This window comes from Drosophila elegans, unplaced genomic scaffold (genome assembly GCF_018152505.1).
Source record: "Drosophila elegans isolate 14027-0461.03 unplaced genomic scaffold, ASM1815250v1 contig_133, whole genome shotgun sequence".
Classification (NCBI taxonomy): domain Eukaryota; kingdom Metazoa; phylum Arthropoda; class Insecta; order Diptera; family Drosophilidae; genus Drosophila; species Drosophila elegans.
In genome coordinates this window covers 1,236,989-1,252,596 of record NW_024545499.1, presented here as the reverse complement: position 1 = coordinate 1,252,596, position 15,608 = coordinate 1,236,989, and the positions used below count along the sequence as shown (strand labels likewise).

The following is a 15,608-nucleotide window of genomic DNA, read 5'->3' as shown; positions in this document are numbered from 1 at the left end:
GATAGCGCGAAAAGCGTTTGGCGTTTAGCGTTTGGCGAAACGAACGGCGGAAAAACGAAACGAAAGCTTCGAAACCGAATGGAATCGAAACGCTTGGCCGCAAAAACGCGCAATGTTTTTTGGCTCAACTAAATATTTACGTATATATGTTCGTTGGCTTGTACATATAAACAGAAATAGATGACGAACTATTTGAACAGAATCAGAGAGAAGCGTTGGCCTATGCTATTTATACCCGTTACTCGTAGAATAAAAGGGTATATCGTATTTGGGCAATTGTATGTTACAAGGAAAAGAAAGCGTTTTAGTGTCGAACAAAAGGATCCCATCAAATATTCATGCTAACCCATAAACCCAAAAGTATTATTATAATTTTATAATATTTTTCCCATTAAAAAAAAAATTTAAGCAATTAAAGAACATTGTTAATAAATTAACATTAAAATAACAATAATTTAATATATTTAATATATATTTAATATATTTTCAAAAGCCAACATTTAGAATCACCCTGCCATTTTCGAATTCAATCAGTTTTTCTGAAGATACATTAGAATCCAAACCTAAGTAACGTAAAATTTCTTATAAAGTTGTATAGGCTACACCTTAACACTGTTGCTATCTCCGTTTTAATAAATACTTTTTAAACATATACATTTCAAATAATATGTAGATTTTTAGAAATGCTGCCATATGGTGATATCTCTCGAATACAGCGCTTTTTATTAAGATGTATTTATTTAATGTTGAATGTGTATTTCATTTTCATTTTCACTCTCAATGTTCAATTTAGTTCAGTTCGATCGTTATTTAGCAATGCATTGAGTACCAAAACACTCCTATTGTGTAAGCAATCTTAGCTAAAGTACATAGAAGAGGGGCACGATTATCATATATATGCACAAGTGAACGATGAATGATTATGGATTGATATATGGCCAAACCTACCATTAATCAGATGTATACTAAGTTTTTGGTAAATATTAAGTTTATGGTTCTAAAACCAAGGTAAAAACACAAAGTCTAAACGAATGCCAAAAAAAATTATACAAAAATTAAATAAAAAAGTAAGCCTAGCTTGAAAATTGTTTTTAAAACAAACATTTAGTTTTTCTATATAAGCCAAAATATATACGTTTTCTAATTTGGTTCGTTTCATTTATTTAGAAATATCTTTTAATAAATAATATTAAAACTATTTTACTTTCTTAATAATATTCGTGAGTTCCCTCAGTGTTTCCACTGAAATCAACGTGTGAGTAATTTTATGAGTGCTTCTATCATATACTGAATTTCAAAAACTTTAACACAAGTCTTTCCAGTTGTGAGAAACTCTCAACCAATAGTGTTTACAAATTTAACAATTTTACTGCCAATCTCTAGATGTATTCTTAATTGAGTATTTTGTGCTTTCTTTTTTTAGAAGTAAGAACGACGGGCATCGTTGCGAATGCCATTGCACAGGCGGCAAGAGATGACACTGAGCAGTAGCTGTAAACATATAGAGTTGTTACGAACACAACCTATTTTATGGAATTTATGGGTACCCACCTCGACTCCAATCAGCACGAGGGCCAGAATGTTGAAAATGTGGGTCAGGTGCAGCCAGTAGTTCTCGAACTCCACTCGGCAGCCGGTGTGGATCAGATTCTCGGGCTTGCTCTTGTCGTGGTTCCGGAAACAGGTGTCCGGCGGCAGGCGTTCGTTGACAACATAATCCTGAGGACTGCCACGACCACAGCACTGGAACTGTGGGGAATATGAGTAGATAAGTACAACTAAAGTCTAAGCCAAATCGTTTAGCGAACTTACCCAGTTCTGGTAGAGCGACATGGCGCCAGGGCTGTTCAGTTCCTCCTCCCATGTTGATTCCAGGGCATTGGCCAGGTTGGAGGCCACCGTTTTCTCTTGAGTGATTAGCAAGTAGACAGCGGCAAACTGAGCAATGATGACCAGGCAGAGCAAAACAATGAACTGTGAGGAGATACCAGTTAAAATGCCAACATTTTATCAATATAGGTAATGCCTCCAACTTACTGTGACTGTGCAGCACACATTCTCGCGCCAGGCGGACAAGTAACCCCAAAACACAACCACCAGGGCAGCAACTCCCAGTCCCACGTAGGCGTAGGCCGCTAGCTGCCCGACTTGGTTCAGATCGTACGACACCACCACATAAATGCCGAAGGATATAAGCACCAAGGCCAGCAACTGTATGGGCAAATAGGAAATCGAAAATAGGAAAAAAGTGATTAGTTGTTCATACATGAATAATTTAATTTACTAAAAATAAATAAAAAGCTTTTAATATGGTATTTACTATCTTAACCCAGAAATGAAGTTAAATTAGACCAGACAAAGCTAAAAACATATTTTTTAAAGTTACAGTAAGAGTTTCTGTTAATAAGGTTTCGTTAAAAATCCTAATTATATTTAATTATAGTATAAAGCTTCACCAGACCCCTCATACAACAAAGCTTGTGTTTTTTTAGTAGCCTAACAGGATAGTTAAAATAAAGGACAATGCCTTTTGCTAACAACTTCCTAGCATTTCTGTGGTGTCTGCTTTTATGGGTTTGTTTTCCCCCCAAATAAATCATCCCAATTGTCACTGGCTTATAACAACAACCCTCTGAGGAATCTGTGGAATTATGCAGGAACACTTGTGACCTAGAGTTCCAGTTTCAGTGTTTTTGACCTCGCACAAGGCGTTTCACCAGAGGACCTAATTGGGGGCGTCCCTTAGACTAGCCTGTCTGGCGACAGGGATAGACGCCAAGGAAATTGGCGGGATTGGGAATTGGGGAGTGGGACATTGGGACATTTGGGAGTGGGATGCCAGTCCCCGGGAAGGTCACCCAAAACCAACACTTCCGGCAGGATTATGCACACAGACAAGGTCACTTGATTACTATTCATATTGGATGTCTGAGCGGAGAGCTTGTTTGCAAACGGGATTGTTTGTTGTCACTCGGTTTGAATAATTCAAAGTTTTCGTTTTCGCAAGGTATTATTTTAAAATGTGACGTAATATGTTCATCTAGCGATGATGTCGTTGTCGTTGATGTTTCGACTCAGATTGGTAAGTTGTGCGCAAACATTGGAGAATAATTATTTTCCTTTGCTGTAACTGTGATAGTAATTTTTTGGAATTACATTTGATTCATCCAAAGTCATGACTAAGCTTTCCGCCGAGAAGCCGAGAGAATTGTACCAGGCAAGATATCGATTGGATTCAAAATTGATGAGCTCGCAGCTGACGGATAGCCGATCGTATTATGTATGCACTGACCTCTGGTGCCATCTGTTCCTTCTCACTGTTGTTTGCAATTAAATGGTATAAATAAACTAATAAACTATAATCGAGGAAACGGGTTTTGCCATTAGAGTGGCTTTTACTAGCGTTCCACACTCCTGCCAACTAAAAAGTACCGCATGTGTAAGGTTCCCATGTTAAGACATGCCATGAGTATGTGTACAATTTGATAAGATGAATGCCTACTATTGTTTAGTTTTGTTTGGGATCGTTGCAAAAGCGAGTCAAGTGGTCATTGTACTTTTGTATTTTTGTTTACAGCACCTTAATTGACGTAATGGATGGAGCGGGCTATCTTGAAGGTGGGCGGTAGACTAGAGAAAGTTACTCACCGTGCAAAGTACGTCGAGGGCGTAGACAATCAGCTTCACACTTGATGTGGACGCCATGGCGGATTACAGACCTCGGATTCCTGGATCTGGATTTGGGATGCCTGAAATTCCTGGAGAGCCGCCTGAAAGGGAGAACACACTGGCGCGAAACTTGTTTTTTACTCTCTTCGCACTCTCTATCTCTATAAGATATTCTCGGTGAGATCACTGGCTCTCTGGGGTGTCAGCGATCTATTGAAATTGTCTGGAAGATCAGCGCTTTTAAGTCAATTTTCCCTCAATTGACAATGTGGGACGTGGAGACCGAGACCAGTGCCGGGAAATCAGCGAAAGCACTTTTCCGCAACGAGTTGAGTGACTCATTGGCGGCCCTACCTTCGGATCAGATGTGATTTCTCCGTCGTCTAAAAGTGAACTGAGCGGACGCCAAAGCTCTCAGTGGCGTCTGCCTGATAGCCGGCTGAACTGTCTGTTGTTCTCAAAAGCTCTACAAAGAGCGTTAGCGCGCAAACAGGTGATAGAGTTGCCAGACTGGCATAAGAGTGCGACCACTTTTACTTTCTCCATATTTTTGGTTTAAGTGTCCTCGTTGTCTTCGCTTCATTTTGAATTTTTGGCTTAACTGTGATGCTATTTAAGGAAAATTTAATTCTTTTAAAAGTAAATTATTTTGTCATCGAGTACAATTATATTGCGAAGTCCATGTGACGCATAATCACAGTTTAGGCAATTTTTGACCTGAGTTCAAGCTTAAGCTAAATAGGCTTTATTATTTAAAGGAAAATCAGAAAGGGTGCGTAAGGGGTGCGTGGAACAGACGGGAAATACAAGTATATGCCTACAACATCTGGTCGAACTTACCAAAAATAACGATAAAGAGGGTACTTAAACTGAAAGCTGCAAAGAAATATGATTTATTGATTTATGTTTATTTACTGATAAGAAAGTCTAAAGCAACACAAAAATTGAGCCTTACTTTTTATATTGCTTTGTATATTGCTTAAAAGTGGAAATATGAGCTGTTGCAAGAATTCATTAAAAAATTTAATTGACAAAATCCTCCAGAGATGAATGTTTGATTCTCCAGTGTATGTGGCCACTTGATTCAGAAAATTTTTTAAGTGTAATTTAGGTTTTTCTTCTGTTTCCATGACTATTTTATTAGGCATTTTTACACCTGAAAATCAAAATTTCATCTCTGGAGAATTAAGTCGATTTAATTTTGTAAGCCAGTGTTATTGGAGAGTTTTGGAACGGCTTCATTGATAGTCCAATGGTAATGGAGATGAACGAATTTTTATGTTTTAAAACTATTAATGATTATAACCATTTATTCTAATAAGCGTGAATACATGAAAATCATTTATTTGCATGTTTTTGAAACCTTTAAATTTGAAAATAATTGCAATGTGAAAGACAAGAAATATATATTTCTGTCCGCGAAACAAAACTGGGTGCACCAGACAGTTTGATGATATACAAATTTAGATATCTTATTTTTTAAGCTACGGCAAGTAAAAAACTTACCTTCCAAATATGCTGATGAAATTGCTTCAATAGCTCCAAACTGGGCGCTATTATTCTTTCGAAATCCTAAAGTAACCAAAACGTATATAGTATTTACCCAAATTCAAGCAAAGCTTCAAGATAATGGTAAAAACTTTAACTAAATTTAAAAAAAAATGTAAGTTATGTATTATTTTTTTAATGCAAAAAGAACGGTAGCAAACCTGCGATTTGGAACAAATTAAAACAAGTCCATAAAATGAACATATCAGTTGAGCGATTCCAAAGAGGACCCACAGATTGATAAAGTCTAGAAAAAAAAACTTAAATTTGTAGGTACACTTTTTGTTAATATATTGATAAAAGTAATAAGTCTACCTTCGGCTTCCAAATTACTAAAGTCATAAAAAAATACAGATACAAGCTGCAATCAATTATTTAATATTTGAATAGAACAATATATTTAATTAAAAACACACCAAGATCCCAATTAAAATCGTAAACACAAAATGCCAAATGATCAACAAACTCTGACACATCGCACGAAACTGAGACTCAGTGGCTTTGAAACAAAACAGTTGAGGGGTTCTTAAATTAATTTATGGCAATAAACATATTGAATTGCCTTTCTTAAATTAAAAGCTGAAACATTAAGCATGCTTTTATACTAAATTGAATGATTTTTACAAAATTGTAACTAATACACATAGTAGAGTGTATATATTTTAATTGGCATCAACAAACTTATAGAATGTCACGAAACGAAAATTTAACTCATTACACAGTTACAAAAAATTTTTTTTTATCATGATAGTTAACTTTTTTAATAAAACTCGGTTTGTAGATTTGTACACCTTGTACGCATTTTCAGAAAATTTCAGATTGGGATATGTGAGAATACAGTAAATATTATAATTTTTTCGGTAGCGAAATACCCCCAATAGTTTACATTTTTGGTGTAAGAGCTTTTTTACAATTAAATTGCAAAGTTATATATATAAATATATAAATCTATCCGAGTATTAATAATCATCAAGATGAATTTAAGTAGTTTCCACTCCGTTTTCCAGTTGAGGAGAAGTTTCTTTGCTGGGGCAATATTTCAGGTCTATGCAGTTTCCGTAAACTATAACCACGGTGTATATGGAAAAACCTTGGGGAATGGAGTGCTAATAATTATTTTTAATTTGGATAGTGCACTTATACTCACAGATGTACAAAAAGTTAATAATTGTATGGAGATTCCATTTTCGTTCGGCATCTCGCATAATTAAAACGAATACTGCGATCTCCAATAAAACGAAAGTTATAATCCAGAAACAGATCAGTATTTTTACCTGGAAATAATATTTCCTAGAAAACATTCATATTTTTCTTATCTCACCAACTTTGAATTTTAGGTAGTTCAAAAGAAGTCCACTCCCAGCGAGAACACACGATACAAGTTCCAAACCAAGTAAAAATGTATTACTTTCATAATAAATTTGAAAATTGTTTGGTTCAAAATTATATGCATAAATATAACCAAATAAATATGAAAACATTAGAAACCCACTAAATAAATATAACAGCAATGCTAAGAATAAGCAAATAGGTTTGCACATTTCAAAATTTTTCAATTTGATGTCTCAGAAACCGAACTGAAGTACCTACTACTAACGAATAAAAACATCTCGGCGTGAAATAATAACGTAATTGCTTAAGTTGCAACTCAAATATGATACAATTAGGTTGATTAGTTCATTTTATTACACTCGGAAAAGTAAAATAATTAAATATACGAACAATCAATAAAGGAAATTGATAAAAAGATAATAATGAGAATTTGCAATCAAAACAACAAGGAACTGAAGTCAAATGCTCTGGCTTTTAGATACCCGTTACTCAGCTAATCCATTTCAAAGTAATGTAATAACTTAATAACTTGGCCTACTACAAAGTTCTGGCGTTGAAGTGGGCACGGTCACGTTTAAAAACTTTCACTGCGTGGAGTGTATATTTTAAATCCTAAATTATTAGCCCAGTGTTTGCTTTACTAAGTCCTGAACTCTCTAGGACATTATTTTACAAAAATTATTAAAAATAACTTTTCAGCTTTTAATGAATTGGTTTTTTTATTAAATCTCTTTCTTAACAGGAATTACTTGCCGGAACTGTAACTGCCGTCAAAAGGCTTTCGACCAAACGATTTTTATACCCTTGCAGAGGGTATTATAATTTCAGTCAGAAGTTTGCAACGCAGTGAAGGAGACATCTCCGACCCTATAAAGTATATATATTCTTGATCAGCATTACTAGGAGAGTCGATCTAGCCATGTCCGTCTGTCCGTCCGTCTGTCCGTCCGTTTCTACGCAAAGTAGTCTCTCAGTTTTAAAGCTATCTGCATAAAACTTACCCAAAAGTTGTCTTTCTATTGCAGGTAGTATATAAGTCAAAACGAGCCGGATCAGACGACTATAGCATATAGCTCCTATAGGAACAATCGGAAAAATAAATGAAAAAAATTATAACTTTGGTGTTTTTTAATTTTTTTTTTTAGTTCTTCGAGAAATAGTAATGGTTAACTATTTTAGAATTACGGTTTAAATTTCATCAAAATCGGACGACTATATCGTATAGCTCCCATACAAATAATAAAAATATATAAAAGAACAATCAAATAATTAAGCTGCAAATCGTCATAGCTTCAATGTTTTTAAACATATACGCAAGTAAATCATAATTTTAATGTTTTCAAAAATATTTAATTCTTGCGATAGCTGCAAGGGTATATGAACTTCGGCTTGCCGAAGTTTGCTTTCTTTCTTGTTTTTCGATTGTTCCTATGGGAGCTATATGATACAATCGTCCGATTTTGATGAAATTTCAACCGTAAATCGAAAATATTTAACTATTACTAAATGTCGAAGAACTAAACAAAAAATTAAAAAACAGCAAAGTTATAATTTTTTTTCATTTATTTTACCGATTGTTCCTATGGGAGCTATATGCTATAATCGTCCGATCCGGCTCGTTCCGACTTATATACTACCTGCAATAGAAAGACAACTTTTGGGAAAGTTTCATGCAGATAGCTTTAAAACTGAGAGACTAGTTTGCGTAGAAACGGACGGACAGACGGACGGACAGACGGACATGGCTAGATCGACTCTCCTAGTAATGCTGATCAAGAATATATATACTTTATAAGGTCGGAGATGTCTCCTTCACTGCGTCGCAAACTTCTGATTGAAATTATAATACCCTCTGCAAGGGTTTTTTAATTTTTTTTTTAGTTCTTCGAGATGTAGTAATTGTTAACTATTTCAGAATTACGTTTAAAATTTCATCAAAATCGGACGACTAAATCATATAGAAATAACAAAAATATATAAAATAACTATCTAATAATAAAGTTGCAAGTCATCAATGTTTTTAAACATATACGCAAGTAAATCATAATTTTAATGTTTTCAAAAATGTTTATTCTTGCAATAGCTGCAAGGGTATATGAACTTCGGCTTGCCGAAGTTTGCTTTCTTTCTTGTTTATAATCTTTTTAGAGACCATCACATGACATAAAACCAAAACGTAGCTGAAGAACAGAAAACCTAAATAAAGATACCTTTAATATTATAATAAATTAACCCTGCCAATTAGCTTACCAAAGAACATAAGCTGCCATTGCCACAATTTATGTTCTGATAGAATATTTGCATACGCAATATTGAATATATATAATTAATGTATATACAAACTCCAGGAACACACCAGCCCGATTTGCCAAATAGTAAAACACTTTAATTGTCTTTTTAGTTAATTTTTATTTCACAACCGCACGCTCTCGTTGTCTTCAAGTAAGTGACAAGGGTACGCATGTGCATACAAAAGGAAACAAAAACGTTCTTTGAAAGAGAGGGAGAGAACAAAGAGAGGAGAGGGCTTTGCCTCTCTCTGAGATCTTCATTGTTCATCCCCTTCCCACACACACACCATGTGTATATGTATAAGTGTGACTTTTGGTATTCTCAACACGCCACCTCAAAAGTTACACTGATACAATTCAAGGAATAACAAAAGATAATTTTCTGACGAGTTTGTGCATTTTCAAATGGTTGTAATATTTTTTTCTTCTCTGGGGACTCTTTTTTTTTTTTCTGATCCAGCATTTGCTGCAAAGAATTGGGGAAACCCAGTAAAACCCAATCAGATCATTCAAAAACATAAATTAACAAGATTCGCTTATATAAACAGTAATGGTTAGACTAGAAATTATTTTGGTTTGATTATTGTTAAATATATATATATATTCCAAGAGATCCAGTTTGGCTTGGTTTAAAGGTGAATTATAAATTAGCAAAAACTCCATATAAAGGTTCAGGGTGAAGGTCCAGTTAGCCCCATTTGGTCTCGCAGTGCAGTGAACCTAGCTGTTGGTAGTGGCTTCGTTAAAATATCAGCCAATTGGAAATCTGTGGAAATATACTTGACACAGATTAGTTTGTTTTCAATTTGTTCCCTGGTAAAATGATATTTGATATCTATGTGCTTAGATCTCTTGTGGCAAGTAGGATTATTGGCTATACTAATACAACCTTGGTTGTCTTCAAAAATATCTATTGGGCCAGTTAATTTTAATTTAATTTCATTTATTAATGACTTTAGCCATAATGCTTCTCTAACACCTTCAAATAAGGCCATATATTCGGCTTCGGTAGATGAAGCAGCAACTGATTTTTGTTTCATAGTACTCCAGGATATTGAACAATTTCCAAACATTTTAAATATATATCCTGTAGTACTTCTCCTATCAGTCTCATTTCCAGCCCAATCAGAATCGACATACCCTATAAGAATATTATCCACTTTAAGATTCCTTTTGAACGATAACTTTAAGTCAACAGTTCCTTTTAGGTATCTTAAAACTCGTTTAAGACATTGCCATAATTCTTTGTTATTATTATTAGTATACCGGCTTAAGATACTAATTGATGTACTCAAATCCGGACGTGTACACAACATTATGTACATTAAACAGCCAATTAAATTCCTACATGGTGCTTCACATGATTCTTCAGCTTGCAAGTCCTCATAATTTAGTTTGCTTGGAAGAGGGGTACTAACTGGATTGCAATCTTCCATATTGAATTTCTTTAAGACATTTTTAATATATGCAGATTGACTGAGACAAATTTGATCATCTTTTCGATCAATTTTTATACCAAGGAAATGTCGTATTTCACATAAGTCAGTCATTTGAAACGTACTTGAAAGATAAGTTTTAAATTTAGACATACTTTCGGAATTACTGGTGGCAATTACCACATCGTCAACGTATAATAATATATATATATTTTTACTTATATCTCCCTTATTTAAAATATATATACATCGGTCTACTTCTAGATTCTGAAATCCAAATTGTTTAAGTGCACTTTCAAAAACCTCAAACCAGTATCGCGCAGCTTGCTTAAGGCCATAAATAGCTTTATTTAGTTTACATACTTTATTTCCATCATACTGGTTTAAACCTTTTGGAACCTTCATATAAATTTCATCCTTTAAAGTTCCATTTAAAAATGCTGTTTTTACATCCATATGATGAATCAGTAAATTATATTGATTAGAAAATGCTAAAAGAAATCTGAAACTAGAAGTTCGTGCAACAGGTGCAAAGGTCTCGTCATAATCTATCATATATTCTTGGGTAAAGCCCCTTGCTACCAGTCTTGCCTTATATTTTAGAAAATTACCATTTTCGTCTTGCTTTAAACTAAAAACCCACTTGCAATCTACTATGTTTTTATCCATAGGCCTTTGCACTAAGCACCATGTATTATTTACAAAATGAGAATTTAGTTCATCTTGAATGGCTTCCTCCCACAAGGTTCTGTCATCGCGAAATTTAATTTCCTCATATGTATTGGGAATATCACTTAAGCACAATTGGGTATTCATAAGACATTTTTCTAAAAATCTATATGATAATTTTGGTTTATCTTTATTTCTCTCACTGCGTCTGACTTGTTGATTTTCATTTTCTTGTATATTATCACCAGTTCCAACTACTGGATCGGTATTCTCGAGACAAGTGGAATTTTCATTTGAGTTTTCACCAGACTTTGAATCCATTGATTCATTCATTTCCTGTGATGGAAAAACTAACTCTTCATTCTCTCCAATTTGAGAATCATGACTTCTGCTAACATCATTATGTTTTACCACAGAGTCATTTTCATTTAAAGTCATAGATTTTATGCTTTTTTCGTCCACCACTACATCTCTAGCTATCACAAATTTTCTCGATTCCTCATTCCACAATTTATAGCCATTTGGCTCATACCCGACGAGTATAGTCTTGATCGATTTGTCATCAAATTTTCGCTTATGCACTTTATTTAGTGCGTATACAGTCGATCCAAATATTTTTAAATATTTTAATATTGGCTTCTTTTTATGCCACATCTCATATGGTGTTTTTCTTATATTTCCCAAAGCTCTACTTGGGGACCTATTAACTAAATAAGTTGCTGTTAAAACAGTTTCACCCCAAAAACTTTTATTAAGTTTAGTACAGTTAATCATAGAGCGAGCTTTTTCGGTGATTGTCCTAATCATCCGCTCTGCAACACCATTCAATTGTGGGGTATGAGGAACCGTTAAGTGATAGCTGATACCTTTTTCGACACAAAATTCACGCATTTCATTAGAGAGGTATTCCCTGCCATTATCAATATATAGATTTACCATTTTTAAGTTGAAATGAGCCTCACTTTTTGCCACAAAGTCTTTGAATACAAAAAACATGTCTGATTTATAAGTTATTAGATATGTCACACAGTAATGTGTAAACTGATCAATAAATACTACATAGTAGTTTTTATTATCAATAGTTGAGGGCGTAATCGGACCACATACATCAGAATGAACTACGAACAATGGGCGGTCAATATTTTCTTTGTTTTTAGATTTTTCAAATTTTAGCCTAGATTGTTTTCCGTTAATACATGCCTCACATAATTCATTTCTATTTAGCTGTACGTTTTTTATAAGTTCAATATCTTCAAACAAGCTGTTTCGTTTAATTTCTAAGAATTTTCCTACACTAATATGACCTAACCTTTCATGCCACAAGCGATATTCTGCATCATTTAAAATTTTGGATGTATATACTTTACTATTTAAATAAAATTTCACAATCGGTACATTATATTTACATATCCCTTCAAATGCCAAGTTACCATTTTTGATTACTTTTATTCCATCCGGATTGAATTCGACGGACATTCCAGCATCTAGCATCTTCTTCACGGATAGTAAATTGTGCGAGATTTCCTTGCAGTACAGCACGTTTTGTAATGTAATGTTTTTTTCAGAACTGTTAAGGCTAACTAGTCCTTTCGCAGTAGCATACACAAATTCTCCACGCTTTGCAATCTCAATCGCCACACTTGGATTTATATTCTCATACTCGGAAAACAGAGTTATGTCGTTTACTATGTGATCTGACGCCCCTGAATCTAATATAAAATCTACGCCATCTATCTTTTCACTGGAATTAGCTAATTTCATCATAAATGCAAACGAGCGTTCTGGCTGCGTTGCTGTTGCCATCTGAGCCTGTCTCTCTCTAGCATTACTCTGGACATGAACATTCTGGTTGCCACCTGCCTGCCTTTTTAAGGAGAAACAGTCTTTCTTTATATGGCCTAATTTGCCGCAATGAAAACACTTTTCCTCTAACAAAGCCCTGACTCTAAATTTCCATATGGAATACTTTTCCCCGTTAAAAGGTGTTATATTTCTCTTTCCCTTTTCCATCTTCCGAGAATAACTGTTCTTCTTTTCGGTTGCTATGCGCTTCTCAGAATTTTTTGTTGCTGGTCTGCTCTAACACTCGCACTGAAAAATGAAAAATGTGCGCCAATTTGGTGCGTCGTTATACATATATGTATATGTACGTTGTTCACTTATAAGCACAAATTTCAATAGTAATTATTTTGTTTAGACTTGATTTAAGTTTTAATTTGTTTCACTTTTTTTTTTTTTTATTTCACTTTTGTTATTCGGTAACAATTAAAGCATTTTTCTGTAGCACTTAGCTGCAAATTGTGACTGGGCCCATAACCTATTGAATATATATAATTAATGTATATACAAACTCCAGGAACACACCAGCCCGATTTGCCAAATAGTAAAACACTTTAATTGTCTTTTTAGTTAATTTTTATTTCACAACCGCACGCTCTCGTTGTCTTCAAGTAAGTGACAAGGGTACGCATGTGCATACAAAAGGAAACAAAAACGTTCTTTGAAAGAGAGGGAGAGAACAAAGAGAGGAGAGGGCTTTGCCTCTCTCTGAGATCTTCATTGTTCATCCCCTTCCCACACACACACCATGTGTATATGTATAAGTGTGACTTTTGGTATTCTCAACACGCAACGTAACCGAACTCAAGCGCTATTAACTGACTTGTGACAATTATCCAATTGTAGAGAATGTGGTATTCCTGAGTTAAATTTTAAGTCGATAACAATTTTACCAGGCTCTTATTAAAATATCGAACCCTGTAATTTCCAGAGACCCACAAAAATTCGCTGGCGCCGTACAAAGCCGACTTTATTAAAATATAGTCAAACTTAAAATGTTTACATTTCTCCCAAGAAGCTGAAATTCAAAAAGAATTTAATAAATTTTCAGTAGTTAAAAAATAATTGAAAATAACTTTACAAAACTTAATACAATGAACCAGGCAAGGCAAGAAACTTGAAAACAAATCCAATGTAGACATAAAGTGAAGGCTCAGTGCCAGGCAGCTTGAAATGTTCGACATCTTAATTGAAACACCAATAAAGACTAACCAGTGAATTCCCAAAAACAAGGAGAAAGAGCCAATACAGGAAATGATGTAATCAATAGTCAATTACAAAGGCATTTCCATACATTCAACTAGTCATCAGCTTTATTAGTTTTTTCTTTTAAGCGGATGGTATTCGGTTCTATACTCCTATTAATTATCTTTCTTTGCTAAAGTCCTGGTATATAAGCCAACAAACTAACCAACAAGAATTTAAAAGGAGCATCACAATACCAAAAGAGTTTATACTTTCAAGTTGACTTTGTAAAACTCCAGGAGCTACAAATAAAGAACGAACCCAGCTTAAATATAGACCGACGTCATTAGTAACGCATAATGAAATTAAAGAAACTGAAAAGAATATTCAAATTTCAAACCTTTAATTTATATACGGTCATTTATAAACATCGGATTATATTTTAAAACAAATTTTATACTTTCGATTGTTAGCGAACTTTAATTAAACCCACTTTTAATATTTTAAAATCATTGCAAATTACCTAAACTTGAAAAAAACACCAGAATTACAAATACTTTTAAATTAAAGTCAATGCTAATGGAATGTAGATCCCAAGTGCAAGGTAGATTTTACAGAAATGTTTACAGAAATTCAACTGACAAATAAGTTTATTGGTATTATCAATTCGTTTTTTCCAGATTTAACTTAGTTTAATAGTCCTTGAATACAAATAACCAACCTTAAGGTCTTAAGGTCGTAAGATAGCACACGACTGTTAATGTACTAACCAACAAAATCCCTAAGATAAATAAGTACATGTTATAAGAATTAAACGAAAAATTGATTGCAATGTTCAAATTTACCAACCAAGGCCGTAGAAGTTTTCGACTTTCAAACCTTTAACTTGAGTACGGTCATCAAAGTTCCACACCAGCCATGGATAGTCCAAACATAGAAATAGTTTTCCATTCTGGAAATCAGAACTGTGGAAAACAGTTTAAAACTAGCTTCATTACTTATTTAAACCTTAAGATTCCTTACCACCTTAGGTTCCGTTTTTAATTTCATAAAAGTGCAAGAGTAATTGAGCAGTTTTAAACAAATTCAAAAAAGCCGCAAAGGTAAATACGAAAATTTTTAAAATGTTTTGTAGTAAACAGCACCTGACAATTACATTACTGAACTCAATTACATTGAGTAAAAGTGCAATCAAATAATGCCTGAACCCATTTCAATTAAAACCGAAAAAATTAGGATAATTATCGGCAGGCGCATATTAATGTACCCTCAATTAATTTAAGAAAGAAAAACCTAGAGTTGTAATATTGTACAATTAAGGGTGTATTTGTTTGTCCGCATACCTTTTTCAGCTTTAAACAAGAAAGGACCCAAACTTCGGCAACCCGAAGCTCCTGCAGATATTCAAATTAAAAATTCCTTTAAACAAGTAAATTTACATTTTTACGTGTATATGTTTAAAAACATTGTAACTATGATGATTTTCAGACGAATTATTCGGTTGTTCTAATGGCATCTATATGATAACGTTTTCCGATTTTTAATACACTTGCAGAGGGTATTATAAATTCATCCAAAAGTTTGCAACGTAGTGAAGTACCTACCCTATCGATCTAGCCATATCCGTCCCATGTGTTGT

The 15,608-nt window shown here is 34.1% G+C and overlaps 2 protein-coding genes across 3 annotated transcripts; both read right to left on the bottom strand.

Annotated features, from left to right (window-relative positions):
• Positions 1-1,132: 1,132 nt before the first annotated feature.
• On the bottom strand, positions 1,133-4,115 carry LOC108147332 (23 kDa integral membrane protein). Of its 2 annotated transcripts, none has more exons than XM_017273757.2 (6): positions 4,024-4,115; positions 3,649-3,770; positions 2,038-2,211; positions 1,813-1,974; positions 1,552-1,749; positions 1,133-1,491 (listed from the first exon to the last, which is right to left on the bottom strand). In XM_017273757.2, the coding sequence occupies exons 2-6, from the start codon at positions 3,703-3,705 to the stop codon at positions 1,420-1,422; spliced, it is 663 nt and encodes a 220-aa protein (XP_017129246.1). In that variant the 5' UTR covers positions 3,706-3,770; positions 4,024-4,115; the 3' UTR covers positions 1,133-1,419. The 2 variants fall into 2 exon arrangements, with proteins under 2 accessions (XP_017129246.1, XP_017129247.1); XM_017273758.2 differs by having other exon boundaries at positions 3,649-3,787; positions 4,024-4,052.
• A 10,156-nt stretch (positions 4,116-14,271) lies between these two features.
• On the bottom strand, positions 14,272-15,590 carry LOC108145050. The gene is given in 4 exon segments (XM_041710852.1): positions 14,272-14,343; positions 14,849-14,966; positions 15,028-15,114; positions 15,574-15,590. Coding segments are annotated over 4 exon segments (294 nt in total).
• Positions 15,591-15,608: the final 18 nt, after the last annotated feature.

Coding starts and splice junctions, on each gene's coding strand:
- LOC108147332 (XM_017273757.2), bottom strand. CDS start 3,705: ATGGCGTCCACATCAAGTGTGAAGCTGATTGTCTACGCCCTCGACGTA. Junction 2,212..3,648: donor CCCTCGACGTACTTTGCACG/GTGAGTAACTTT, acceptor TTGCCCATACAG/TTGCTGGCCTTGGTGCTTAT. Junction 1,750..1,812: donor TGTCGCTCTACCAGAACTGG/GTAAGTTCGCTA, acceptor TATTCCCCACAG/TTCCAGTGCTGTGGTCGTGG.